General features: G+C 46.0%; 2 protein-coding genes across 5 annotated transcripts; one reads left to right on the forward strand and one right to left on the reverse strand.

Moving 5' to 3' along the window:
• The first annotated feature begins 1,625 nt into the window (after positions 1 to 1,625).
• Positions 1,626 to 15,918, forward strand: LOC149349241 (uncharacterized). 4 transcript variants are annotated; one of them, XM_089578178.1, is made up of 14 exons: positions 1,626 to 2,519; positions 3,308 to 3,367; positions 3,435 to 3,551; positions 3,635 to 3,734; positions 4,599 to 4,776; positions 5,642 to 5,728; positions 6,009 to 6,372; positions 6,815 to 6,985; positions 7,086 to 7,272; positions 7,559 to 7,702; positions 11,173 to 11,271; positions 11,329 to 11,500; positions 11,596 to 11,744; positions 11,795 to 15,918. In XM_089578178.1, the coding sequence occupies exons 1-14, from the start codon at positions 2,220 to 2,222 to the stop codon at positions 12,010 to 12,012; spliced, it is 2,346 nt and encodes a 781-aa protein (XP_089434304.1). In that variant the 5' UTR covers positions 1,626 to 2,219; the 3' UTR covers positions 12,013 to 15,918. The 4 variants fall into 4 exon arrangements, with proteins under 4 accessions (XP_089434304.1, XP_089434303.1, XP_089434306.1 ...); XM_089578177.1 differs by having other exon boundaries at positions 11,173 to 11,500; XM_089578180.1 differs by lacking the exons at positions 11,173 to 11,271; positions 11,329 to 11,500 and having other exon boundaries at positions 11,795 to 11,934.
• LOC149349242 (P2X purinoceptor 7-like) lies at positions 15,449 to 25,631 on the reverse strand. The gene is made up of 2 exons (XM_089575425.1): positions 16,681 to 25,631; positions 15,449 to 15,624 (listed from the first exon to the last, which is right to left on the reverse strand). Exons 1-2 carry the CDS (start codon positions 17,106 to 17,108, stop codon positions 15,468 to 15,470), a joined length of 585 nt encoding a protein of 194 aa, XP_089431551.1. The 5' UTR covers positions 17,109 to 25,631; the 3' UTR covers positions 15,449 to 15,467.
• Between the last annotated feature and the right edge of the window lie 986 nt (positions 25,632 to 26,617).

Below are 26,617 nucleotides of genomic sequence, written 5' to 3' on the forward strand. Positions count from 1 at the left end.
TCGTTGGGAGGTTCGATCGCTTTTCTTTTGAAAAGAGAACACTGCTAGACGAAGCCGGGCCGGGCGCGTCCGGATGAATGGGAGTTGTGGTCGACGGTGCAGCTGGCTGGCGTCCGGTATGGCCCCGGGGCTCGACAACTCGGTCTCAAGAAACGGGCGCGCGCAGAAGACGCCACCGGACAGAACGAACACAGCGACCGGTTTAATTAAGGGAAGTGACGGCCACTTGAGTTATGACGCCGCTCGGAGCCCGGAGGACGGCTGCTGGGTCAGCAGCCCATTGTGATCCGACTCGTGTCGGAAAGTGGTTCTGCGCTCCCGGGTGTTGTTCGCGACGGTCGCAGCTGGGCTTGGGGCCGATAATTGCCCTAGTTCCGGGAATCGTCAAGGTCACAGGTACTGGGGAGACAGACGTACCCGCGGAAGTGTTTTGACATGTTGTTTTGAAGCGAAAAGCTTCACTAGGCTTGTCAACACCGGGCTTCGCGTGAGCCACCCCTGGGCGCCGCCGCGGCGCGCGCTACATCGCCACTTCTCGCCACCGGTTTACCCCTCGCCGCTGCCGTCCCAAGAGGAGAAGGTGCTTTCGCAAAGCGCAGCGAGCACGTGAGCGGCGGCGGCGGTCGTAGAAGAGGCGCGGACATTCGCCATGGAAGGAGGAAAAGAAGACCCAGAAGTGGTTGCGAGGGAGTTGGCTACTGCGCGCTCGCCTCCTCGCCACCGTTAGCCCTTTCGTTGCAGCCGCGTGTTTACCACAGTTGCTACGCATGCGGAAAGAGTGCTAATAACGCACTTGCCTACACCGTTGTCGTGGTGCTCCCAGAGCTAAGCCACTGCCAATTTTTTGTTTTGCTTTGTCTTTCAAAGGAGAGAGAGTTTGTGTAATACCGTGGAAGTGTTTTGACATGTTGTTTTTATGTGTTTTGCTTTGTCTTTCATAGGGGAGAGAGTGTGTAATACGGTGGAAGTGTGGGGCGGGGCACGTAACCCAGGGGGCCAATCCGTATGTGTGTGAACTCTCGGAATGTACTATGTTTTAAGCAAAAATGATGCCCTTTTTACAATATGTACATTTGAGAGAGGGTTATGTGCCTTAAGGAAGTTGGAGGGCGGGCCACACGGCTAATAACCAATCGTGTTAAGAGTTCGACACGATTGGATGCTGATGAATGTGGGCCGGGCCCATGTGTCTTTAAAACTGGGTCCTGGAGCTCGAAAAAGGGGTTCTGGGCTACGGAGACAGATGTACCGCATCTTCGGCTATGCCGAGTAGGGGCCTCCCCTAAATGTTAGCCAGTTCCATGTTGTTGTTGTGCTCACTGCTCAACTTGTATATATATGTAAACTATTGTACATAAAGCTTCCGTTTATATCCCCTGAAAGTTTCCCAGTTGTTGCCGAGTATTGTCTCCTATAGACCTTCAGCCTTCAAGTCATCAAAAACCGTCTCCGACGGGGCACCTCTGGTGCAAAAGGAAGAAAAGGGGGTAAAGAACCTGAAACTTTACTCAGTCTGTTGAAAGTTAGCGCTTGTCTGTGTCTTCTCGCTTGTCCCGTCTTCTCGTGTACGCTATTTTTTTCCCTTAAGCACATAAATGGCCACCTGGGATAGTGGACACTTAAAGGGGCACCGCGACGTAGATTAAGCATGTAGTTTTTATTGTTTATTTGCGGTGGATGGTTCATATTGATGCTGCAACGACCAGTGAGAAAGGCGAAATTGTGACGCTTAATATTTTATTCAGACCCAGAAGTCGACATTTTGCACTGACGCGTGCGGCATCCAACGGCAATCTTTGGAAACGGATGTGACGTTTTTTTTCTTTTGGGCGCTGGCTCAGTGATTGGCTGAACTTACTCCCTGTGCTTTACAAGTTAACTTTCTGCAAGGTGTTCAAAGAAAAATAAACAAAGGATGTTTTATCTTTGTGTGCGCTCGTTTATTGCTGACACAGACATATTTAAAAATCAATAAAATTCACGTGACTTTACCTGCGCTGATCTATTATTTGCTTCAAGCGCTTCAATCAGTAGAGGTCACATATTTCTCTATGCATTTCGAAAGTACCTGAGGTGGTTGATCTATACACTGACGCTTCTGAGCTCTCTCGGCTCTCTTTTTTCATCCATCCCCGCTGCTCCGCAGTTCGCTCTTCGTTATCGTCGTTGTTTTCTTGTTTCATCGATCGCGCATACGTGGTTCTCTACGTGTGCGTGCGATGTCTAAAAGGCGGTGCGCAGCCCCGGGCTGTATGAGCACCGACAATTCGGAGGGAGTTTCGTTTCATCGCTTCCCGGCTTGCGGCGAGCAACGTAGACTGTGGTTAGAGGCCCTTGGTGCGCCCAGCCTAACTGCGCGCAGGGTCTGCTCCCTCCACTTTGACCAGAGTGCCTTCAAAAGTGCGCCCAGTCCTCTCGTAAATGCCGCAACAAAACGCCGACGGCTTCGTTGCGACGCAGCTCCAACGAAAGGCCCACCTGATGCTGTTGCTGCTGAGCAACCTACTGGAGCGCGCGAGGTGAGTACTCAGCTCTTGTATTAAGATGACAATGTGTTATGATTGTTAAAAATTGAGAATTGGTTTTTGAGGAAAGGAAATGGCGCGGTATCTGTCTCACATCTCGGTTGACACTTGAACCGCGCCGTAAGGGAAGGGAGCAAGGAGGGAATGAGAGAAGAAAGGAAGAGGTGTCATAGTGGAGTGCTCGGGATTCATTTGTACCAGATGGGGATCTTTACGTGCGCCGGCATCGCACACCGCGCGGGCGCCTTTGCGTTTCGCCTCCATCGAAACGCGGCCACCACGGCCAGATTCGAACCCGGGAACTCTGGCTCAGTAGCCGAGCTGCGGGTCTGTATTACGATTTCTTCGTAATGCTTGGTGCAGAGGCAACAACGTAATTTACAGTGGCGCTATAAAGATACGCTTGTGCGCCGCCTTAGGGAAGAGCGCAGGTTGAAGTCTTCATTCTCACAAGAAGTCGCAAAGACCGCGACGTAGATTAAGCATGTAGTTTTTATTGTTTATTTGCGGTAGTTTGCTTGAAACCCTCAGTCATGCCCAGAAATTTCACTAACAGTATGAGCTGTATAAAATAAAAGTACTAATAAGAATAACTTAATATTACAGTCATAATTCAGGAACAGAACATTGTTCTAGGCTACTTTTAAGGGATGATAAATCTTTGAGAACTTTATTACCATTATGAAACGTGCTGGTCACATGTTTCAAGATTGAAGTGTCGAGATTTACGCATGCTATTCTGGATGGTGTGGTTGATCAACACCTTTGGTGTCACCTTGCAGGACACCCTGGCAGCTGAACTCCATGGAGATGAAGATGCTGTTATGTCACCAGCTGACGATGTGAGTTATCCTATGAGAGGGTATTTCTAGAGCAATACAATTTTGCATCATGTTGTTTTTCCAACAGGAAAGTGGCCTTGAGATTTCCTTGACGTTTGACCAGGGTATTGCTGCCAATGTGGAAATTGCAGCGGACCATATATCAAGCCGTGACGCATGTTCACAATCACCTGATGCAAGCCAGGTGCGTAGGATCAGTGGCAGAGTAACTTTAAAGAAGAAGGAATCATATTAACCCTCTGTTGCACTGATTTATGTTGCTTTCAGCTTGGAGAAATATCCACAGGGGACCACACTTATTATAAAACGTACAGTGATAAAGGTGTACAGACTGATGAAGTGCCTGCCCGAGAGCTGCAGTGCAAAAGTAGGTACTCATTTCAATCTTTGGTATTGGATTGGCAGATTATAATTAGCCATTGTTAGGAATTAATTTTTTTATAGAACTTTTCAGTGCCTCAATACAAGTACCCTTCGAGTAAATGTTGAATGGATCAAATAAAACCACATGTCGTACTGATGTCATTGTTTTAGGGACAACAAGACGGTCTACACACAAGTAAATTTTGACAGTGTGCATGTATACGAGTACGGTTATTACCGAGCATCAGAGAACAAACTGCACAGAGACATCATTTCATCTCCAGATCTCTTGAATGCAGTGTGTGTTTTACAGCTTTAGAAAGTGGATTGGAGGTTTGCATTAGATGCTGAGTTGAGATTATAGTTTGGGCATGAGCACATTCAGGAATAGTTGGCACTGAGGGAGCATCTGTAAGAGCGAATCACAATATGCTAAAAGAAATAATCTTGTCTGGTCCATCATACTTAGATTTTGTAGCAAAGATGCTTCAAAGTTGCGACTCTTAACAAACTCAGTGAGATGTCTGTGTTCACAAATTCAGTGCATCGCAACCAGAGGGTAGTCTTTGATTGTTTGTAGATTGGGCGGGTGCAAATAATTTGTCTTTACCGAGGCTGCACATGTCTCATTTGTGAGAAATGTGAAGCATTACGGTGCCTAACCAATAACATCCACTGTTCCTTTTATAAGACATTCAGTCTTTCTAACTGAAATGTTTTTGCTTTCCCGTTTTATTGTGTGTTCCTAAAAAAGATCCGCAGCTCATCGCTCAAAGTTAAGTATTGAGGGAAAGATCAGAGGGAGCTTTTAATGTGGTTTAGTTGCATTACCTTAAAAACAAATTGTGCCGCCTTCATTTATTTGCAGGTGTGCAAGCTGGGCTCTCTTTAAAGAGGGTGGTTTCAAAGGCGACACAGACGGAGGAGGGAACACACGATGATTCTGGTGTGCCTGACACCCATGAGACTCCTAGGTGCTCTACACCAAATGCTGCTGGTCTTCTTCAAGGTGCCGAAACTCATGAGCCCTCCTTCGGTTCTTTCATGTAAGGCTTGGTATTTGTACCTTATTGATATAACAGTACAACTTGTTAAAAGTTAGCCCCTGTCACACAGGCAGTCTCAGTGTCTATTGAGTCGCTGGCCATCGAAATTTTCATAATCATCCAGATGCATCACTTTCACACGCCCATTTTCAATGACCATTGAGAAGGCAAATGGTGCTAGGTTTAGCAACACGCATAATAAAATGAGCGAAATATAAGCGCTGTATTTAATTGAAAGTTTGTTCCGTAAACACTTAAAATACTTCAGAGATGAGCACAATCCAGAGACAGCTATAACAGGGCAATTATGCAACCTTCATTTCATACACATTAATTTTTCGCCTTCGAAGCTACTACACATCACATACGAAGCAACTATCACTTCAGCACTTGTAGGGCTTCCTGGCCTGGGTTGCCACAAAGCATGCTGAAGGTGAAAATGAGCAAAACAGAGTGGAAGGCAAGACAAAAACACCGCCAGTTTCTTTATATCCGACCACCGGACAATACAAGAAGCTGTCATTTTGACTACACAATAAAATTTTTTTCAGAATTGGTTAGTGTAGTCTGACGAGCGTGAGGCTGTTCTCAATGGCCCTGGAGATTCCGATGGTCATTGAAAATCGCCATGTGGAACCGGCCAATCCCCACTGAGTTCGATGTCCCTTGACTTGGTGGGCTTTGAAACTGCCCATGTGATGGACGTATTACTAAGCTGTGCTTGTTTAATGAATTTCTGGCACCTGTAAATATGTAAATATGTAGCTTAGTCGCTTTGGGACGTTAAACCCCATAAACAAACAAATAAACAAACAAAGTAAATATGTAGCAGTGATGCTAATTGTATCCAAAACTTCGATTACAGAATTGAGCCTGCTTCTGAGCCATCAATGTCAACTTCAAGAGACCACAATGATTTGACTTATGAGCCTTCATTGGCTGAATCAGTCATGTAAGTAACACAAGTTTTGGGGCAATTTGGTAACATTCTTGATTCATACCGGCAGCGAAGAAGCACAAATACAAAGAGCAGTGTTTGTCCATGTTTTTGCTTGTTCCTTCCCTTCATGTTTGTGCTTCTTTGCTGCCGTTATGAATCAAGAATGTAAGACTTCATCTTTTGACAAAGATGATGTTACGGTACCATTTGGGGAGCACTGCTAGCTTGTGTGAATTGTGTGCTTCCACAGCATATTTCTTATGCCTGTAAATACACTGCTGTTCATTTACAGAGACCAGGCTGCTTCTGAAACATCCGCAGCAGAAAGAAAATTCATTGTTTTTGAAAGCTGTCTTCTTCAGCTCTTCAAAGTGTGCGGTGTATGCCAGGCACCCTGCAAAATTTCCACTGCTGTCTCTGGTTCAGTGCTTCGGGTTGATGGCATCTGCCCATACAAACACAGCATAAGCTGGCATAGCCAACCAATGCTGAAACGAAAGCCTGTGGGTAGCCTGCTCCTCTGTGCTGCTATATGCTTCTCTGGTGCAAGTCCAGAGAAGACATTGAGGCTGCTGAGGCAGGCTAACATTCAGGTGCCATCAACCCGAATGTACTACACATATCAGAGGGTACTCTTCCAGCCCGCCATCGAGCATGTATGTACTGAAAAAAATATTCATTTCTTTCCTTGGCTTACAAATTTTTGTTCACTTTGTAAACAAAGATGTAAAAAAAGACTTGTGGAATGCATTTTTGTGTGGGATATTGTTTTTATAAAAGTTCACAAGCCCCTGAGCATTCCAAACCTCCACAGGGCATGAGAATGTAATTTCTGCTCACTAGTGCAGTGAAGCTGGACTGCACATTGTAGCAGCGCCCCAGTTGCAGAAGAACTTACAACACCACCAGTCATGTTGTCCATCTAGGTTTTTTGTGATGCTCTGCATGTTGCTGTAATTCCAAATGAAATAAGCTTGATTATTAAGCCGACTAATGAGACATGAGGTGGTGCTTGTTGTATGTCTCCAGAAACTCGGGTCATTAAGTGAAATGAACTTTTGATTTCGGGTATGCACAGGCAATTTAATTATGTTCCAGGTGTGGGAGGCTGAACAAAAGAATGTTCTGCGCAGCCTGAGTGGCCAAGTAGAGTTGGCAGGAGATGGCCGTTGTGACTCCCCTGGATTTTGCGCCAAATTCCTGACTTATACTTTCATGGACATTTCGACCAGCAAAGTCGTTCACTTTGTCCAGGTGCAGCTTGGAGAGGTTGGTTCTCAGTTTTTTGTGATTTTCAAAAACATTCTGACTGGCACATTTCACTCATGTTATCTTTGCTAAACATTGAACTGCTGTAAATACTTTCCAGAATGACCAGGTCAAAGCAAGCAGTTGCATGGAAAAGTATGGCCTGGTGAAGGGGCTTGAGGACCTGAGAAAACACGACATAATGGTGACAACCCTCACTACTGACAGGCACCCAGGAATTAAAAAACATATGCGCATCAATGAGCCTGGCATTGACCACAAATTTGACACATGGCATGTAGCCAAGAGTAAGTAATGAAGCTGATATCGTTTTTTTCAGTCCCTTGCACGAAAATTTCCCCTAACCCTTAGAATTGCATTGTGCAAGAATGTCTGCATTGCTTATAGTTTTTATTTTGTGTTCATATGGTGCGGTGGCAATAGAGTAACCTCCCTGCTGAATATCTTGTGCAGTGAGGATTGTAGCTGCTCCATCCTTGTAACAGTTTTGTGCTTTTTGGCCAAAGACCACAGTGGCTTATCGAAAACAATTTGAAGATATTTTGCAATAATTTCTTGTGATCTTATTCACAGTGATCAAAAAACGGCTTACAACCGAAAGCAAGAAAGCTGCCTGTGCTGGCCTTGAAGACTGGATACAGCCAGTGGTAAACCACCTGTACTGGTGTGCAGCTGTCAGTGCGGGGGATGGACAGTTGTTGGTAGCCATGTGGAAAAGTAAGCAAATTTTGGTGAAATTCTTTATGGCTAAAGACTGAAGTATTTGTGGAAGCAGTGTTCTGATTGAGCAGCTAAAAGCAGCGTAGCGACAACAGACTAGAGAGAAGAAGAAGCACTGACTAACGACTGAAGGTTCATTGAAGAAATGCAAATAATGTAGTACAATCTCCAGCACAACCAGGACACGTGTGGCTCCCTAAACACATTATCTAATCATGAGAATCGAGACATTCAACCTCACAATCATGAAGGAGCACTGAAGCTGTGCTTACAGACGTGTCATCATTCACACGGATTTAACAGGCCTCACATATTTCTCTTGTTATTATGTCCCTATGCCTGCACATAACTTTGATTTCTTTGAAAACAGGTGTGCACAATTTCTTATCCGGGGAATCAGGGATATTATTCAAGTGGCAATCCCTGTAATGTAGGACAAGGGATAGACAACAGGGAACATTTTAACGACTTATTATGCTGCCGCAGACAGGTGTTTACACAATTTCCGGTCTGCCCGATACATCTCTTACCACAAAAAAATTCAGCATCATACACTAGCCTTTCAGCACATGGCACGAACATAGTCTGGTGAATTATGTTGCAGGCACCGTGTGTTTTTTTTTTGTTTTGTTTTTTAGCCTTTGCTCTCCTATCGACGGTGGCGCATATCTCCCCAAGTTTTTTTGGTGCTGAGAACAGCACTTGAGTACCATATCTGGTGCCTACATTTTTTAATCTATGGGACAACTGCTGAATGTAGGGGATAACTGCATGCCTCCTCGTACCAGATGACTCTGTGAATGGCAGTTCTTGAAAGATTTCAGTTCCTTTAAGATATCTGTTGCATGCAAGCAAGGTTACCTCTTCCAAAAAGCATGCAAGCTTCTCGGCTATTAGTCTGTGCACTCCCATTCTACTTCCCGGTGCGTTACCACATATGTCCAGAGAAATGTTGTGTATGTAGCTCACGATCTCTCTGACCTCTACACCGACTGCACTCTTCTCGAACTCCTTCCGTGTTGTACAGGACAAGTCACATATTTTAAATATCTATTCTCATCCTAGAGATAACCTCACTGCTGCGTTTGAAGCAATTGACGGGGCCATCCAAATAGCAGGCTCTGCTCTTATAGTGGCAACGGGTGATTTTAATGCACCACACGTAGACTGGGGATATAATAACACTCGCAAGGGCACCAGCGTCTTTCAATGCACTCAGCAAAACAGGCCCACCCTAGTCACTGACTGCACACTACCCACACGCAGTGGCAACAGTGTGAGCAGAAACACCAGCCCAGATCTCACTTTTACTACGAACGTCTGTCAAGCTAACTGGCCTTGCATGGGAATCAACGTTGGCAGCGATCATTATGTCCTATGAATTACACTGCCGTGTGCCAGTTTACGGCCACAGTTCCACCTTACACCTATTGTAGACAGGGACAAATTTCACAGAATTAGAGACCAAAACCCGGAACCAGAAATTCAGGACTACATGGACTGGGTTTCCAAGCTCCAACGGGACATAGCTCTTGGCAAAAAAGTGGCCCCGGCAGAACATATTGGCGACCCAGTAGACAGCATGCTACTCCACCTGTGGAGGTCTGTCAGAATTTGGAGAAACAATGGCTCAAACGCTCCAGATCATCGCCGAACATGCAGCTGAGCTGTCCTCACAGCAATAGAATCAATTATGCAGCCGACCAGACGGCACACTCCGCATGAAGAACTCGTGGTCCCTCCTCCACCGTATGTTAAACCAGTGTTCCTTTTGGTCGGAAAATAATAAACAAATCACCAAACTCCTGCACGAGGTGGAGAAACAAGGGCAAGACCTTGAAGCAGCTCTTAAAGCCGCATACTTCCCCGACCTAAAGCAGGAACAATTACCGACCTACAAAGGAACTCCCAATTCAGACTCGCTCCCATCACAGAGGCGGAGGTATGGGCTGCCCTGGGGCGGCTTTGCACCATATCCATCGCAGTCACGGCCCCTTTTCTTCTCTCAGTTGTAACCTGCGGTGAAATCTCTCACTGCCACATGTATCCTAGCACCAGACATATTTCTGAACTGCCCAAATAAACCCAAGCCATCGTGGCAAGGATCAGGACATCAGGAGCGATAGGAGGCTGATCTGCGCAGCTTACTGCCGGAGGTACAGCTTCTGACAATAGGCTGTGCCCGAGCAGTCGCCAAAACTCAACAGTGCCTGGCCAACTAGAGCGGCCCGAGGGCCCATTGTCGTCCTGCTTCCTCTTTTTCCATCCCCTCCTCACTTGGTTCCTTCTTGAACCAATAAAGTTACCTACCAACCTCTTCCGGAAAAACTGCCAATTTTAATCTTTGAACCTGCTGGCGAAAACTATTCTCCATTCCATGCACACAGGTTTTTGAAAGTGCCGACCCCAAACATGCGAAGGCTATTTCACATTTAACCAATTTTGATTGAACATTGGTTCTGAGCCATGATCAAGTCTGCTGGTCTTTTCAGCAGCGCTCAGAGAAGCCCTTGCTTGGTTATCGCTCAGCTGTTTTCAAAGAGATCAGAGTTATTTGCAGGCATAGGGACAAAATAACAAGAGAAATATGTGAGGCCTCTTAAATCCATGTGAATCATGACTCGTGCATAAGCCCAGCTTCAGTGCTCCTTCATGTCTGCAAGGTTGAATGTCTTGATTCTCACGATTAGATGATGTGTTTAGGGAGCTGCAAGCGTCATGGTTGGGTTGGAGATTGTACTGTATTATTTGTGTTTTTTCAATCAACCTTCAGTTGTTAGTAAGCGCTTGTCCTCGTTCTCTCTTGTCCGTCATTGCTTCACAGTTTTTATTTCTCCAATGATGCACCAACTCATTCAGGCTCCGGTTCTGCAGTGCTCTGATGTGCAGCATTTAACATGCTTTAATTCAGCTTCTGCATGAATGCGATCAGTATGTTTTTATAGGCTTTACATAGCTTTTGAATTTCTTTGTGAGGCTTGCAGTGTAAACTGTGTCAGTGATTTTCTTCAGACAGTTAAGATATAAGTGATAATACGGGTCCAGGATGTAGAAAATCATGAAATTTCCACACTGTACAGATAAATTAAGCCCCTGTTTGCTGAAATGTGCGTTTATGTATAGGTTGGTTGCGCTCTTACAAGTGCTTGAAAATGCTTTTCTGCTTTCTAGAATGCCTATGAATATCATGCCTGTTCTGATGATCACCTACACTTGCACTGACTGCTGTCCTTTTTATAGCTCCTATCCTGTTCATTTTTTTTTGTACGGGGGAGAGAGTGAGGGAGCTTAATCCAACTTTTTCCTGCATTACGAGCACAGCCCAGTGCCCAAATGGCAATGCTTATGCGTTTTTTCAAAAGGTTTAATTGCCAGGTTTCAGGAAGAGGGGGAGGGGGAATGTAAACAGAAGTTCTCTTGCAACACCCAGTGTGTTGTGATGAAATTTATCCCTAAAAATTTTTTAGGTATGCTCAATCATGTCATCAATGTGCACAACGGTCATGGTGATGCATACCCAAGGTGCCTGCATGGTGACATACCAAATGGGAAGTGGTTACTGCCAGGTAAAGTTACACTTGTGACGTCATTATGCAGTCTACTGCAAAAAGAAAAATTTTCAGGTACACCAGCCTATGCACGTCTTGTGGCAGTAACCATGGATAAGTTGCTGCTCAGAGACATCGAGCAGCTGTCTTCTTTCGGCCAGACATCTGGCTTGGAATCATACCATAGCATTATCATTAGGTTTGCCCCCAAGTCCGTAGCGTTCACACCCGAGATGATGTGTGCAAGGTATGTTCAAAGTATGAGATTTCAATATGCACAAAGGTCAAGCAGAGCTTGTCCTGTCTAGAAATAGAACATTAATTGAGCTGTGTGATTTTCAGAACACAGCTGGCAGCTCTACACCAGAATGAAAATGCAGGCCGCGCACAAGCACTCACAGCAAGGGGCGAGGCAAAATGGAAACGAAAGATGCTACGAGCAAAAAAGGGTGAAGAAGTTGTTTGCCCTGTGAAGACAGAGACAACCTATGGTATGTAGAGCAAAGTGCACTGTGCAGTTAGTAACGGCAGCCTTTTACAGCTTACGTTGACAAGCTTATTGAAGAGATGCTGCACCATTGTGCAGCATCTGCTTCCTTCAAAAAGGCCTGCAGTGAGCAAAGGAGGAGCTGTGCTGCAAAGCTGCCAATGGTGCAGCTGAAGCAAGCAAGACGATCCAAGGCCGAGCTGGTGACTATGCACCGGTCCCGGTTTGGAAGGCACACACTGGCTCATCAAGAAAATTCACTTGATGCATGAGTTGCAAGTTCAGTTTATCCATTTGAACATGCTGGTTTATGGTTTACGGGGGTTTATCGTCCCTAAATGACTCAGGCTATGAGGGACGCCGTAGTGAAGGGCTCTGGAAATAGCGACCACTGGGGTTCTTTAGCTTGCACTGACATCGCACAGTACACGGGCCTCTAGAATTTCCCCTCTATCGAAATTCGACCGGCGCGGCCAGAATTAAACCTGCATCTTTTGGGTCAGCAGCTGATGCCATAACCACTGAGCCACCATGGCGGCCCATTTGAACATGAGGATGTGTGCATCATTGTATGCTGTGGTACTTATCTCCACAGTGGAGCAAAAATAACTCATCAGTGGCTACCTGTACTCGGTGTGAACAGTTCAGTGCACTACTGACCATATTCGATGTCTTGTGTTCACAGAGCACTTCGCTTTCGGTCTCAGTATGCAATTATACCCAGCAATACAAATAACCCTTTCTTTGCATATTATGGTTTTGACTGCTGCTGTGGTCATTAGCCGGCGGTAGTCTACGCAGAATCGAATGGAGCCGTCCTTTTTCTTGACGAGCACGACTGGAGAGGCCCACGGGCTGTGAGAGGGCTGGATCACGCCGCGGTTTAGCATATCGCTCACCTGTTCATCAATGATGCGGCGCTCGGCGGAGGAGACGCGATAGGGGCGTCGGCGCAAGGGTCCATGGGTGCCAGTGTCGATATGGTGGCGAACCGCTGTTGCACGACCCAACGGTGCTTGAGGAGAGTCGAAGGATGCGCGGAAGCGCTGCAGCAAAGCGATGAGCTGGGCGCGGTGGTGAGGTGGTAGAGCGGCATCGACAGAATGGGAAAACATATCCGGGGAGGACGGGTCGGCAACGTCGGCGGGAGGGGTGAGGGCGTTGATGTCATGGGCGTCAGGGTCATCAAGGACAGGAGAAGCATCGTCGAGATCGATGACATCAACCGTGCCAAGCGATTCTCCCCGAAGTAAAGTTGTGGGGAAAGGCAACGGGTTCGCGACGTACAGAGCGCCACAACCACCAGAAAAGGTGAGCACGGCATGAGGGAGCAAAACAGACTTGCAGTGCGCACAAAGAGGAGAGGGTGAATAAAAAACAGTAGCGTCAGAGAGGGCAGCACAAGTCAGCGGCACAAGAACAGAAGAGAAAGCTGGCACGTCGACGTCGTCAGCGGCGGTAACAGGGGCGGCGTCCACAAGAGCATCACACAGCGGCGACAAATCAATTTCAGCACGTGCACAGTCAAAGATGGCGCGATGCGCGGACAGAAAGTCCCACCCTAGGATGATGTCATGAGAGGAGCGGGCGAGAACGAAGAACTCAGTGGTGTAGGCGAGACCTTGGATGACGAGGCGGGCAGTGCACGCTGCGAGAGGGCGAATGGGGTCAGCGCTGGTGGTGCGAAGCAAGAGGTCAGAAAGCGGCGTCATCACTTTTAATTTGCGGCACAAGTTGCGACTAATGATGGACACGGCAGCACCAGTGTCAATAAGCGCGTCAACAGTAACACCTTCAACGATCACTTCAGTAACGTTCATAGGACCGGCGATAGTGCTTGAGACAGTCGTTGACGGCGCAGTTCTTGCCTCCGGAACTGCGGCACCTAGTTTTCCGCTTGAAGTGGTGGGGACCGGCGGCGCATAGGAGAGAGCGAACGGCGTCGAGGAGACGGTGACCGATGGCTTCGGTTGTAGGAGTCGGAGCGAGGCGGAGAGGGATTCTGAGGCGGCAGAGGAGAAGTGACAGGGACGGAAGGCAACGGAACGTCGTACGTCGGTGGGCGCCCGTAGTCGTAAGGACAGGATCCGCGTGTGCGACACCAGCAGGCCACATGACCAGCGAGGCCGCAGGCATAGCAAATCGGGCGGTTATCTGGGGTGCGCCACGGATTCACAGGGCGGGGACCAGTGTGAGGCAGAGGATGGTGAGTGAGTGGCAGTGCAGGGGCGAGCTGCTGCTGAGGGTGTACGTTGACAGGTGGCGCATAAGCAGGCATAACCGGCTGAGGTCGTGGCCGGGCGACTGCTTCAGCATATGTCAGCGGTGCAGTGACCAGAGCGGGTGGATTAGCAGGCGGCAGGACCTCAGCTACCTGCTCCTGGATGACACGCTGAATAGAGGGCGACAGCGATGGCGTTGGAGCGGGTTGGCAGGTAACTAACGATAATTGACGAGCGACCTCCTCCTGCACAAACTGCTTGATGTGCTGAAGAAGTGTCGGCTGATCATGGGCAGGACTGCCGGCTGCCAAGCTCGAAATGGTGTCGTCCGAGCAAGTGGTACGGCGGGTGACATGTCGCTGCTTGCGGAGCTCATCGTAGCTCTGACACAAAGACACCACGTCGGAGACGGTTCGGGAATCTTTAGACAACAACATTTGAAATGCATCGTCCTCAATCCCTTTCAGAATATGTCGGATTTCATCAGCCTCGCTCATAGATGGATTGAGCCGCTTACACAAATCAACGACGTCCTCGATATAACTTGTGAAGTTCTCGCCGTTCTGCTGGGCACGACTGCGCAACCGTTGTTCAGCACGAAGTTTTCGGACAGCGGGGCGGCCGAAGACGTCAGTCAGGCTGGTTTTTAGAGCCGCCCAGGTAGTAAAATCCGCTTCGTGGTTGCGGAACCACAAATTGGCGACATCGGTCAAGTAGAAGATGACATTCGTGAGCTTTACGATGTCATCCCACTTGTTGTAAGCACTCACGCGTTCGTAGGAGGCCAGCCAATCTTCTACATCGGTGTCGTCAGTGCCGCTGAAAATCGCAGGGTCGCGCTGACGGACGGCACCGGAACAGACGACAGCGGTGGGGACAGGTTGGGCCGAAGTTTCGGTTGTCGTGGTAGAGCCTGGTAGCCTGGGCATCGTGGCGTAGCTCCAGGAGAAGAGCAAGCAGCACCTCCACCAAGTGTAATGAGACGACTCGCACAGGTAGTGTGGACGGCCACAGTCCTTGTTCCAGCAGTGCTTCTCAGCAGGCCGGCGTTCGCAAGCGCGCACCAGAGCTTGTTGGAGCTTCGTCAACTTTGTCTTCTTCCTCTCCTTCATCGGCGCTAGCTGCTGGGGCAGCAAACCCCAACTCTCTTTCTTACAACTACAACATTTTTTTGTGTGTTAATGCTGTTGGAAAGGATTTTACTTCTACATCAAGGTAGTTCTACATTGTACAGGGTCGTCCACTCTTAGTTAGAATGCGCTAGCGCATGGCCGCACTCTTCAGAGGGCCACCGCGTGCGACACAGTCGCTCATCGCAGCAAAGTGACGCAGGAGAACGTGTACCTGTACGCGGTGCTTCGCGTCGTCTGCCACTTCGCTTCGATGCGCAGTCGTTTCGGACGCAGTGACCCTCCAAAGAGCATGGCCATGCGCTAGCGCATTCTAACTAAGAGTGGACGACCCTGTACGTAAATTAAGAAAAGAATTTATTTTCTGCACTCCGCTCACAATTCAGGATATTTGAATCCTTGGTATTGTGGCGATGGAAACATTTTTCTGATCATCCACACAGCACATGATGGTATAACTTTTCGATTTCCCTGGCCAAGCCGGCCCCACATCCATCTTGTGAATTGCCGGTATGCCGTGTATCGATATTTCCTGTAATGAATAAAATGATGTGCTTTCTTTCACTCTGCAACATGGAGGTCAGAACGTGCATAAGGGCAGTGGCAACCATTATTGTGCTGTATTTTAGTCTAAATATATATCATGCAATTGCCCTGTTTGCTAGGTTACAGCTCAAGGATACATTTGGCACATGTGACTTTTCAAGGCATTGACAGCGCATAACAGTGTCTGTTGTTAACAACATGAAACTACCTTGCTTTGAAAGTACACTGTTGCTTTATGTGTCTTAAAATGTATGAATAAAAAATTTCATCTACTTTCCAACCATGTGCAATGTTTTCTTTGGATTTCCTTTTCAGTTGTGAGGACCTAAAGTACAGTTTGAGGCCAGCAAAACAGAAAGGCTATGCTTTATCACTGCAGCTGCCTATGCAGGGCAGAGAAAATATTCAGCGAAAGAAACTTATGTCTGAAACCGCCAGCCTACCTAGAATTGGAGTCGACAGATCACTTTAAATAAAGGTGTTCTGTCTGACTAATCAGTGTCAGCTGTTGCTGAACTTTTCGGCGCGGGGCACCCGTGAACTAACGCGTGGCTGTGCAGGGACCTGTACACTGGGGTCGTAAAAAATTTGGACGCGGCATTCGTTATTGCTCGAGCAAACAAGTGAGCAGCCGTTTCGGCAACACACACAAGCGATTAATGCACTCACATGCGCCACTGGCCCAGGAACTTTTTTTTTGTGCAGCCAGTGGTGCATGTGATTGATCGGTACATATAACTGCCGCGCTACCGCCATATTTTTATCTGATGAAATTGCCTGCGAATTTAGTTACTCGTATCATTGCCAGTTTGTACACCTGTTATGTTTGTTTTCATCAAGCCAGATCCTGTCGACAAGCTTTCTGCAACCCTAGCTTTAAATGCACACCATCGACGTGCGCTATAGTTATTTAAAAAAAAGCGTTACTCACATGGGGCGGTCAGTTAAGAAAACCTATGCGCCCGCTGACCGCATGCTCTCACGTGTGTTAACAGCGTGTGATGCGGCCGCAATAAATATGACAACAGAAAAGATAACCTACTTGTGAATGTCCATTTCTGGCTCTTCGCCCCTCTCGATCAGCTCGCAGTACGCCACACGCAACACTTCTGCATCTAAACAAAGAGTAAAAAAATATTCGTCCTCGCACACGCACGTCGCGTTGCGTGCTGTGCACTGCGGCATGTCCCGGCAGCACAGCCGCTCTGCCGCCGTAGGCATCGCCTGGCACCGCCCGCATTGACACCTGCAGTCACGGAGAAATCGTGTGAATGTCGGCCGGCCCCAAGAACGAAATTTATGAGCTGTTATTTGATACTCACCAATCCGTGCCATCTCCAAACAAAGGGTCTTGAGGCGGCGGTGCTGGGCCTGCTTCAACGTCCAAGCCGCCAGCCTCGTGGTGTACCGGACTAGGCGATGTCGGCTCTTCGGTCGGTGTATCCGAGTATGGTACGATGCGCAGCGCATCGCTGCGTCGCAGGAGCTCGCATTCGATGGGTGATAGGTCGGAAATGCTCATTTCCCTTTGAGGTCTCGAAGTGCAGGCGACAGGCGTACAACAGTGCGAGGGTGTAGGGAACGAGGGCGTCTGCTACAAACCCACGTGTCTGTTGTTGCTATGGAAACGACGCCGTCAAAAAGCGCGGATGTCGGTTGTCCTGGACAGGCCACTATTGTGCCGAAGCTTCCGCTACGTCAGTGTCAGGTCGTGCTCCCATTGGAAGCGCCCATTTCGTCCACTGGGCGAGTGAAATGGGCAAGGGAATCCCTCCCAAACGGGGTGTTTTCGTTTGCTTGTATTTTGAATTTTGTAAATTCAATAACTCCCGTTTCTGCGCACTGATTTCTGTAATTCTTTTTGAACTGACATCGGGACGGTACAAAGAACCTAGTGGAAGGCAAAAATGAGCTGCTAAAAAACGTCGCAGTGCCCCTTTAAGTCATGCTTTAAGCTACGAAACTGATGGAGAGCGGGAGCTTCGAAAGCTAAGGAAATGTGCACAACTGGCCCCCTGGGACAGTGGACGCCTCAGTCGTGCTTTAAGCTACGTGGCGGTAGTGATCGACAGATGTGCACTGCATGCATTGGCATTGACAATGTTGTGGCAGAAACGCGGCACTGAAACCATAGGTCGTCGGCGTTCATTGTGTTCACTGGCGTTGCACTGACAACATTTTAGACTGATGATTTTAAGGAAAGAAAGTGTACATAATTAGCTGCCTGGGTCAGTGGACGCCTGAATCGCGCTTTGAGGTACGTGGAGTGGTGAGAGAGAGAGAGAGAAACAATTTTATTGCCATAGATTGGCGGGATTTAGGGCAGGTGGGCTTGGTGTGGCCCCCAGGTGGGGGCGACTTCCTGGGCTGCATGTGTAACCGCTGAAAACGTTGTGCAGACACACGGCACTGCAGAAATAGGTTTATTTGGGTTTAATGTCCCGAAGCAATTCAGGCTATGAGGGACGCCGTAGTGAAGGGCTCCGGAAATTTCGAACACCAGGGGTTCTTTAACGTTCACTGACATCGCACAGTACACGGGCATCTAGAATTTCTCCTCCAAAGAAATTCTAGCTGCTGCGGCCGGGATCGAACCCGCGTCTTTTGGGTCAGCAGCCGAGCACCATAACCGCTGAGCCACCGCGGCGGCGCCCTCCTCATTACAGAACACTGTACAGTCGCGAGCAAAAAATATTAGCACAGATCACTGGCGATTAGAATTCGCCGCCGCGAATTCAGCTGCCGCGGCAGGGATCGAACCCGCGTCTAACCACTGAGCCACCGCGGCGGGGCGCACTGCATAAATAGGCCGCAGCATTCATTGGGTGCAAACTCTTGTGATCGACCATTAACTGCCACCTGCCAGGGTAGGCGTGCTGCCTATTCAGTGTCCGGGACGCACTCAAGGTTACAGACGCCAAGCCGGGTATAGTTGCCCGATACGGCATAGCTCTTTTCTACATTGTGTGTCATCTCTATGAAACTGCATTTTTCCCCTTGTATCCTCCCTACAGTAATGCCCGTAATGGGCACTGTAGGTATCAGAATAAAAAATAAACAAATAAATATGAACGTACAGACCACGCATGTGCCAGCTAGAAAACTGAAGAGTCATAGTCGTCTAGTGCAAGTACAGGACAAGCTAAAGAAATATTTCCAAGTGTAGTGCATGCAATTCCATGTGCTGACTGCCCATCTGTGTATATCGGTGAGTCAGGGAACTATACACGAAGACTTCATTATTACCAGAGTGATCAAAATGCATTCGCAGGGTACTCCTTATGTGCCAAACACAATAAACTGGGTAGAGGCAGGTGTAATTGTGAAATAAATGGACAAGAAATCATGGCTATATCTTGAATTGACTATTCAGGTGACAGTGCACACAAATACTCTCAACGATGGAAATTTGCCTCCAATCTATGCAACATGCCCATGCGTAGTATATAAAAAGCAATGCTACCATGTTTTGCCTCAATGTGAACAAGGCTCTCGTGGGGGAGCCGAATCATCTTTCCATCACCTTTCCTTTTGTCAGCGCCATCTACTTGAGTCTTGATAGGGTGAGCTGATAAACAAAAATGTGAATGCATGCATAAACATATGCAAACAGTGCACCTGAGCACTTGCACAAACTTTAAATTTACATAATGTTTAAATTATTTCCTACCTTCCATACTTACATCTAATGGAGCAAGAAATAGGGCTTGAAATTAAGTTTTTCACATCAAATGACAACACGGATATATGTAAACACGCAGTTTCAAATGTTTCCAGATTTGTTTTCAGCAACAGTTGCATGGCATGCTGCAATGAAAAACTCGCATTCGCCTGCAAGCCAAGAACCATATGGGCCATTTGGGCTGGGGAGGAGCCACCCTCGTGTTAGCCAGGCCGAACTGGGAGAAACAATCATGCCCAGGGTCTTTTTGATTTGGCACCAGTTCAAGAAGTGAGGCACTTTCGTTTTGCCAGTGCAGCGTGCACCTGCTGCACTCTCACCTTTGTTTTGCAAAAGTGCCAGCTTAGTATAGTTCTTGGCTGCCTTGCACTCTTGGAACTGCCCCCATGTGTAGGTTGCAGCTTAAATGAAATGATGACTGTTCATTCATGAAAGTAACTTTGTGGCGTCAGACTAAGTGGTGAAGTCGAAACCCATTAGCAGCACTTCAATGCGTATCAGTAAATCGTCTGTGCACATACAGGCAACAACTGTTTTTCTACATGTAAAATGATGATTTCCTGGGGCTGGTTCATGGCAACAGTTACTGCAATTAGCTGCTTGAAAATTCTTCACGTTGTTTGAGACTTTTGTGGCCGCTGATGTCGGAGGCATGCAGTTGGCTCTAATTTGGTGGCGATGCCAAAGCTAGCAGACGACTAGGCCTGCACTCTACTATTCGTTTTGGAAGCAGCCAGTGCCAAGCTGTGGCACTTAACGGAACTGAGCCAGTGTAGCCAAATCAAAGAGACCTCCAGCATCCTCCAGAGACCTCCAGATGCCCACTTTGAAGCCTAGCGATAAAAATGGTGTACTGGATGGTGGTTCTGGGCATCAGGGAGCCCTATAGTCAGTCTGACATTTGTTTGCACCAGAAGAGATCAAACAGTCTGGCAGTTTACTTTCCATCATGTAGCTTTGCTGCAGGCAGACCTGTGCAAGTCATGTGCATGTGGGAGTTCTAATCTCTGGTAACCTAGGAAGAGTTTGAACCATTGATAACAGAGAAGCCTACAAACCACACCAACAGCCTACATCATAAGGCGGGAACCAAATAAATTAATGAAAAAAAAAAACAAGAAGCGGTCACACAAATTTCATGGAACGCTTAGTGAAACGTACTGCACATTCAGAATGGCCATTTTTTTTATACATAAAAACAGAACAAAAAAGTCCTAAAGGGTTTATTTTACAAAACTGAGAGGACATCCAGCAGATGGACACCAGAGCAAGATTAGGGCATACTTAAGATCATTTCTAGAGGTTTTAGGGACATCATTATGTCTACAAAAGTACATCTTGAGGACAATGTATGATAAATGACAATGTACCAAACAACACTTTCTGATAAGGTATATTGGTGATGAACTTCTATTAAAAAACCTCAGGGGACACCTAAGCATCAAGGGTATGACGAGATACAAATCATATCAAATCTTTATTTCCATCAGGTGCTACAGATGGAGGGCTACAAGGCTTGACGAGTCTGCAGCCCCATATATAAGGCAGCGTCTAGACAGCACCAGATAATGAACAAACGATGAAAAAAATCAAGACACTTCATCAGTGCAGAACAAAGGGAAAAAGTCCTCAGCTAGATAAAACAAACACCAGAACAGATGAAATCAGGTTAGTCGATCGGCAAACATGTCTCCAAGTTTAACAGTGGAACAACTAAATAAATCAAAATTCAGTGACTGAGAGTAGATTAAAACAGATGGCGTTGGGCACGGCGAGGCCTTCAGAATGAAGCCCGCTGAACCTTTTGTCCTGTTCTAACAGGCCTTCCTGTGCCATGCTTCAACATCGGATCCCGCCTCAAGTACGTGCTTTGGTGCCGACAGCTACGACACTCATCTTTTGCAGCTGCCTGCATGGAAAGCTACCGCATGGAACGGACTGGCGCATGCGCTTCCTGAGACGACAACTTCGTTGGTGATAACAAACAGTGCCCGCTACTTAAATCGAGCCTTCGTGTGGGCACAGCGAGGCCTTCAGAATGAAGCCAGCTGAACCTTGTGTCCTGTTCTTACAGGTTAGTAAACAACAAAAATGTTTTAGAAGTGATGATAGGTTCATTATTGTTCTGCCGTGCCCCACAGTGTGTGTTGATATTGTACTGGAATGCATTTCATTGTTGTTGATACTTGCTGGAGATGTTGAGCCAAATCCTGGGCCTGATACTGTTGAAAAAATGTTCAGTGAGCTCACGAAAGGACAGAAAGCGCTTATGGAGGACATGAGGCAAGTTAAAGAAAACCAGAGTTTGCTTTCCCAGCAATTTGAAAAAGTGAATGAGAAGATGCTAGAAATTGAGAGCAATTTATTGAATATGCACAAAAAAGAAGAAAAACTAGAAGCATTGGTGCATGACCTGGGAGTAACTATCCGTTCACAGCAACAGAAAATAGTAGAGATGGAAGACCGAGGCCGTCGAAACAATCTTCTCGTATTCGGAGTATTGGAAACTGATAGTGAAACTAGTGTCGAACTTAAGAAGAAAGTATTGGACGATGTGTTCCACGAGCGCCTTGGTGTCAAAGTTAACACGGTAGAACGGATACACAGGCTCGGAAAGAAGGGCGTGGACAAGGTGCGCCCAGTGATCATTCGTTCCTTCGACTACAATGAAAAAATGAATTTATTTAGGAACTGCAAGAAACTAAAGGGCAGCGATACTTCTTTATCACATGATTATTCACATAAGCGTAAGAAACTGTGGGAAAGTGCACAGCATGAGGAGGACAATGGCGCAAAGATTCGGCTTGAGCATGACGGGCTTTTTATTGATAAAGAGGAATTTGTCTGGGCTTGCTACTGATAATAATAATGGGCTTGCTACGCTTGCTACTGATAATAAAAACGAATGACAGTTTGGGACAGAAGAAAGAAATTTTACATTGATAAATTTGAATGCACGCAGTCTCCTGAATAAAACTACTGAGCTAGGACACATTATCATGCTTTACCAGCCAGACCTCATTGCAGTAACAGAAACATGGTTGCGTCCTGAAATAACTGATAGTGAGATAATACCATCTACATATCAATTGATATGCAGTGGTGGTGTGGCGCTTATTTTTAAAGAAGGAATCGAATTTGTTCTTATGAAGGATTGTCGTAACACGGAGAGCATCTGGTGCCGGATAAAATTTGGTGTTTCTTCTTGTGTTATTGCCGCAGTATATGACCCCCCCAGTGCCCCTATTACATTTCTTGAATCGTTACAAGAATATGTTTTAAATAATGTACCTGGAAACGTAAGTGTAATCATTGCCAGTGATTTCAATTTGCTGAGTATATCTTGGGAGTCACTTGGTGCAGGCACAACTGATGCTAAACACTGTGAGGTCATGTTAGACATTGCCTTTAATAATGATCTCACACAAATTGTCAAAAGCGCAACAAGGATTGGAGCAAGTACAGAATCAATATTGGACTTCGTTTTTGTAAGCACCAAAATAACTGAATATGATGTGTCCGTTAAGGAAGGACTTTCTGACCATAACCCTGTTTTAGTTTCTTTCAAACGGCTTAGACGGAAAAAACGAAAAGGCGAACTATTTCTGTTAACGATTTTTCGAATGCTGATGATGTCAGCATCATAGACTACTTGGAAATGACCTTGGATTCTTACCACGAGGAAGATGACGTCAACACTTTGTGGGAGAGGTTTAAAAATATAATCAGGTACTGCCTACAAAAGTTTGTTCTGCAACGTAAAAAAACGATAAAGAAACGTAACCCTTGGACAAATCGTGAAATAATCCAGCTAAAGCGAAGGATAAAGCGGAGAAAACACAACAGAGAAGGAATCAAAATGAAATTTCGCACCTATCTTCGATACTTAAAGAGAAGTTATTGATAGCGAAAGATAGGTATTTTTCAGAAAAGCTCACCCCATTTATGAAAAATTCCCCACAGCGTTTTTGGTGTCACCTTTCACCCTCGAAAGAAAAAATGGAGTTTATTACAGTGGATGGTTGTGTTGTTACTGATAAATCAGAAATCGCTAACAGGTGTAATGCCTATTTTCATTCTGTATTTAGCCCTTCTAACTCTATGCCCCAGAATTCTAGAAGCGGATTATGCTCCCCGCCGTCTGACACCGCTATTACCTTGTCCCATGAAGGAATATTTTCCCTCCTCCTTAATTTAGATACAAAAAAGTCTTCCGGTCCTGATTCTATTCTGAATGAGTTCCTAAGAAGATACGCGGAATGGATCACAAAATATTTAATTATCATATTCAATGCATCACTGAAGCAACATTCCTTGCCAAATGAATGGCTGCAGGCTAGGATAGTTACAGTACACAAATCTCGAAGAAAGCACATTCCCTACAATTACAGACCTATTTCTATCACCTGCGCCTGTTGCAAGATGCTTGGCACGTCGTGGCAAACTGCTTATCCAAATACCTTGAGGACACGAACAAACTAAATCCCAATCAACATGGTTTCAGGCGGAAGCTCTCTACTGTTACTCAACTTGTAGAAACACTGCATGATTTTTCAAAGGCTTTAAACAACAGGGATCAAGTGGATGCAGTTTGCCTAGACATGACTAAAGCATTCGACCGTGTACCCCATGATTAACTTCTTAACAGGCTCATTGACTTAGGCATAAACAGAGATATTGTATGCTGGATTAAAGCTTACCTTACTAATAGAGCCCAGTACGTGGAGGTAGACAGTGAGAAATCTGACGTCTTGGGTGTGCCCTCAGGTGTCCCTCAGGGGTCTGTGCTGGGGCCCATATTTTTATGCCATGTTAATAACATCTCAGTCTCACTTCCTCCTCAAATTATGGTCTGGCTATTTGCGGATGATTGTTTAATATACTCAATCATATCAAAGCCAGAAAACCAGCTCACATTAAATTTGGCGTTGAGCTCCATTAATCAATGGTGTACAGCTTCAAGAATGAAAATTAATTACACAAAAACATCATATATTACACTGACAAACAAAACCAAAAATATTTTTTCATTTGATTATGAAATAGATGGGCAAAATATAACACGTGTCAACTCCTATAAGTATTTAGGTGTCACTATATCATCTAATCTAAGTTGGAATTTACATATTGACAACATATGTTCAAAAGCCGAAACTAAAGTGTGGTACATTAGAAGAAAACTGAAACTTGCATCCACAAAAGCAAAACTAACTGCCTACCTCGCGCTGGTACGTCCGACACTGGAATATATGGGATCCGTATCAGTCAAATCAAACGGATAAGATTGAAAAAGTTCAAAGAAGGGCCGCTAGGTTCATTCCCTCAAAATATGGATATACTGATTCCGTGACTGACATGCTACATGAATTACAACTTCCTTCACTGTCGAAACGAAGGAAGATCGCCAGGCTAAAATTTCTTTATCTTTTGTGCAATAATCACTTCAACTTAAACACAAGCCTCTATTTGCAACAGCGTTCGTGTCGCCCTGTAAGAAGCTCTCACAGTTACCAGGTTACACCCATGATGGCCCGTATTAACTGTTTTAAATATTCCTTTTTCCCCAGAACAATAACATTACGGAATTCCCTGTCTCAGGCCTTTCTGCAAATAGACAATCTCCCCAAATTTGAAAATTGCTTGTACCGTCATTTACCTGAATAGACATCCCTGTAATTTTGTTTTTCTTTTCATACATTTTGTTTCCCTACTGCTATTTTATGGTTGTAAGCCAAAATATTTACCCACTAGCGTTTGTACTCTAGGCCTGTATCTGCAGTGCAGGACGGCTGTGTTGCGACGATGGTCGTTTTCAATTTGACTCTTTGAATTGTGTACTGTTTATACTTGTGGCTGTGTGACTTTAGTTACATATGCATCTGTTTCCACCCTGTAACGGCCTGACGGCTGATAGTATCAATACATAAATAAATAAAAATAGAGAATAACACAATCGCTCCATACCAGAATTCAAGCGTGGTACAGCAACCTTCCAGTTTTCTCCGTTAATGGGTCCCTTCAATGGTCTGTTTGCACACCACAAGGCCAGTGTTCTTTATTTTAAAATTTTATTTGGTTTCTATTTTGTTTTATTTACAGAAAACCCACATGGCCTACTATGTCGAACGAACATTCCTCAGAGGCAAAGGGGGGAGGCTCACAACCCAAGGGGCAGCCAGACTTTTCAGTGCGAAAGTCCGGTTAGCAAAGGCATACCTCAAGCCCAACGGCTAGTGCTAGACTAAGATAGTATACAGGGTGTTTCACATAACTGGAACCAGCGATAACATATTTGCCATCATGTGGCGCTCCTCAAAATATTTTTTATATTCCGCTTAACTAGTAATTTACTAAGATGAATTGTTCAAATTTTGAAATACTCATTTTAGTGCCGAGAGCGTTACGTTAGGTTGTAGAGCAGGTTTAGAAACAACTGATCTAGTTTATTCTAGCATCGTATCTCCTACGGGGTCCTTTTTTCTGGCATCTAAAGCAAGCCCGCGAAATATGAAAAAATACCACGTTACTGCGCTCGTGCGCTACAATCTCTCAGCACCCCCAACGGCGTTTCGATCAAATGGAGCGTGCTCGCTGACCATGGCGAAGTGAACGGCCGCAGCTCTTATCAGCGGCTGACGCACTGGCAAGCCTCTGATAAGAGCTGCGGCCCTTCACTTCGCCACGGTCAGCGAGCACGCTCCATTTGATCGAAACGCCGTTGGGGGTGCTGAGATATTGTAGCGCACGAGCGCAGTCACGTGGTATTTTTTCATATTTCGCGGGCTTGCTTTAGATGCCAGAAAAAAGGATCCCGTAGGAGATACGATGCTAGAATAAACTAGATCAGTTGTTTCTAAACCTGCTCTACAACCTAACGTAACGCTCTCGGCACTAAAATGAATATTTTAAAATTTGAACAATTCACCTTAATAAATTAACTAGTTAAGCGGAATATAAAAAATATTCTGAGGAGCGCCACATGATGGCAAACATGTTATCGTTGGTTTCAGCGGGCTGCGGTTTACTGCTTTTTTAAATCCTTGGTTCAAGTTACATGAAACACCCTGTATAGGCGTGTACTGGTTAGAGTGGTTAACCATGATGTCATAGTATAGTAAAGAGCATAACTAGCAGTAAACATAAGAATGTCCACATGCAATAAATTATTGGAAAGAGGAAGTTAAGCCTAATTAAGATTAAACAGATTCATTAGCGTAATTAGTTGATATGTATGTTGCTAAAGCAATAGATAACTAAAAGTGCTAAACATGTGAAGTGACCTACAGCTTGACCTTGA

The sequence above is a fragment of the Amblyomma mixtum genome, chromosome 3 (assembly GCF_055824585.1).
Source record: "Amblyomma mixtum isolate Tamu chromosome 3, ASM5582458v1, whole genome shotgun sequence".
In the NCBI taxonomy this organism is placed as follows: domain Eukaryota; kingdom Metazoa; phylum Arthropoda; class Arachnida; order Ixodida; family Ixodidae; genus Amblyomma; species Amblyomma mixtum.

What these genes read in the sequence shown, in the direction of transcription:
- LOC149349242 (XM_089575425.1), bottom strand. Translation starts at nt 17,108, where the DNA reads ATGCGCTGCGCATCGTACCATACTCGGATACACCGACCGAAGAGCCGA. An exon ending in CCAGAAATGGACATTCACAA is followed by an intron (nt 15,625 to 16,680) that starts GTAGGTTATCTT and finishes TATTCATTACAG; the next exon opens with GAAATATCGATACACGGCAT.
- LOC149349241 (XM_089578177.1), top strand. Translation starts at nt 2,220, where the DNA reads ATGTCTAAAAGGCGGTGCGCAGCCCCGGGCTGTATGAGCACCGACAAT. An exon ending in CCCTCCTTCGGTTCTTTCAT is followed by an intron (nt 4,777 to 5,641) that starts GTAAGGCTTGGT and finishes CTTCGATTACAG; the next exon opens with AATTGAGCCTGCTTCTGAGC. An exon ending in CACATGGCATGTAGCCAAGA is followed by an intron (nt 7,273 to 7,558) that starts GTAAGTAATGAA and finishes TCTTATTCACAG; the next exon opens with TGATCAAAAAACGGCTTACA.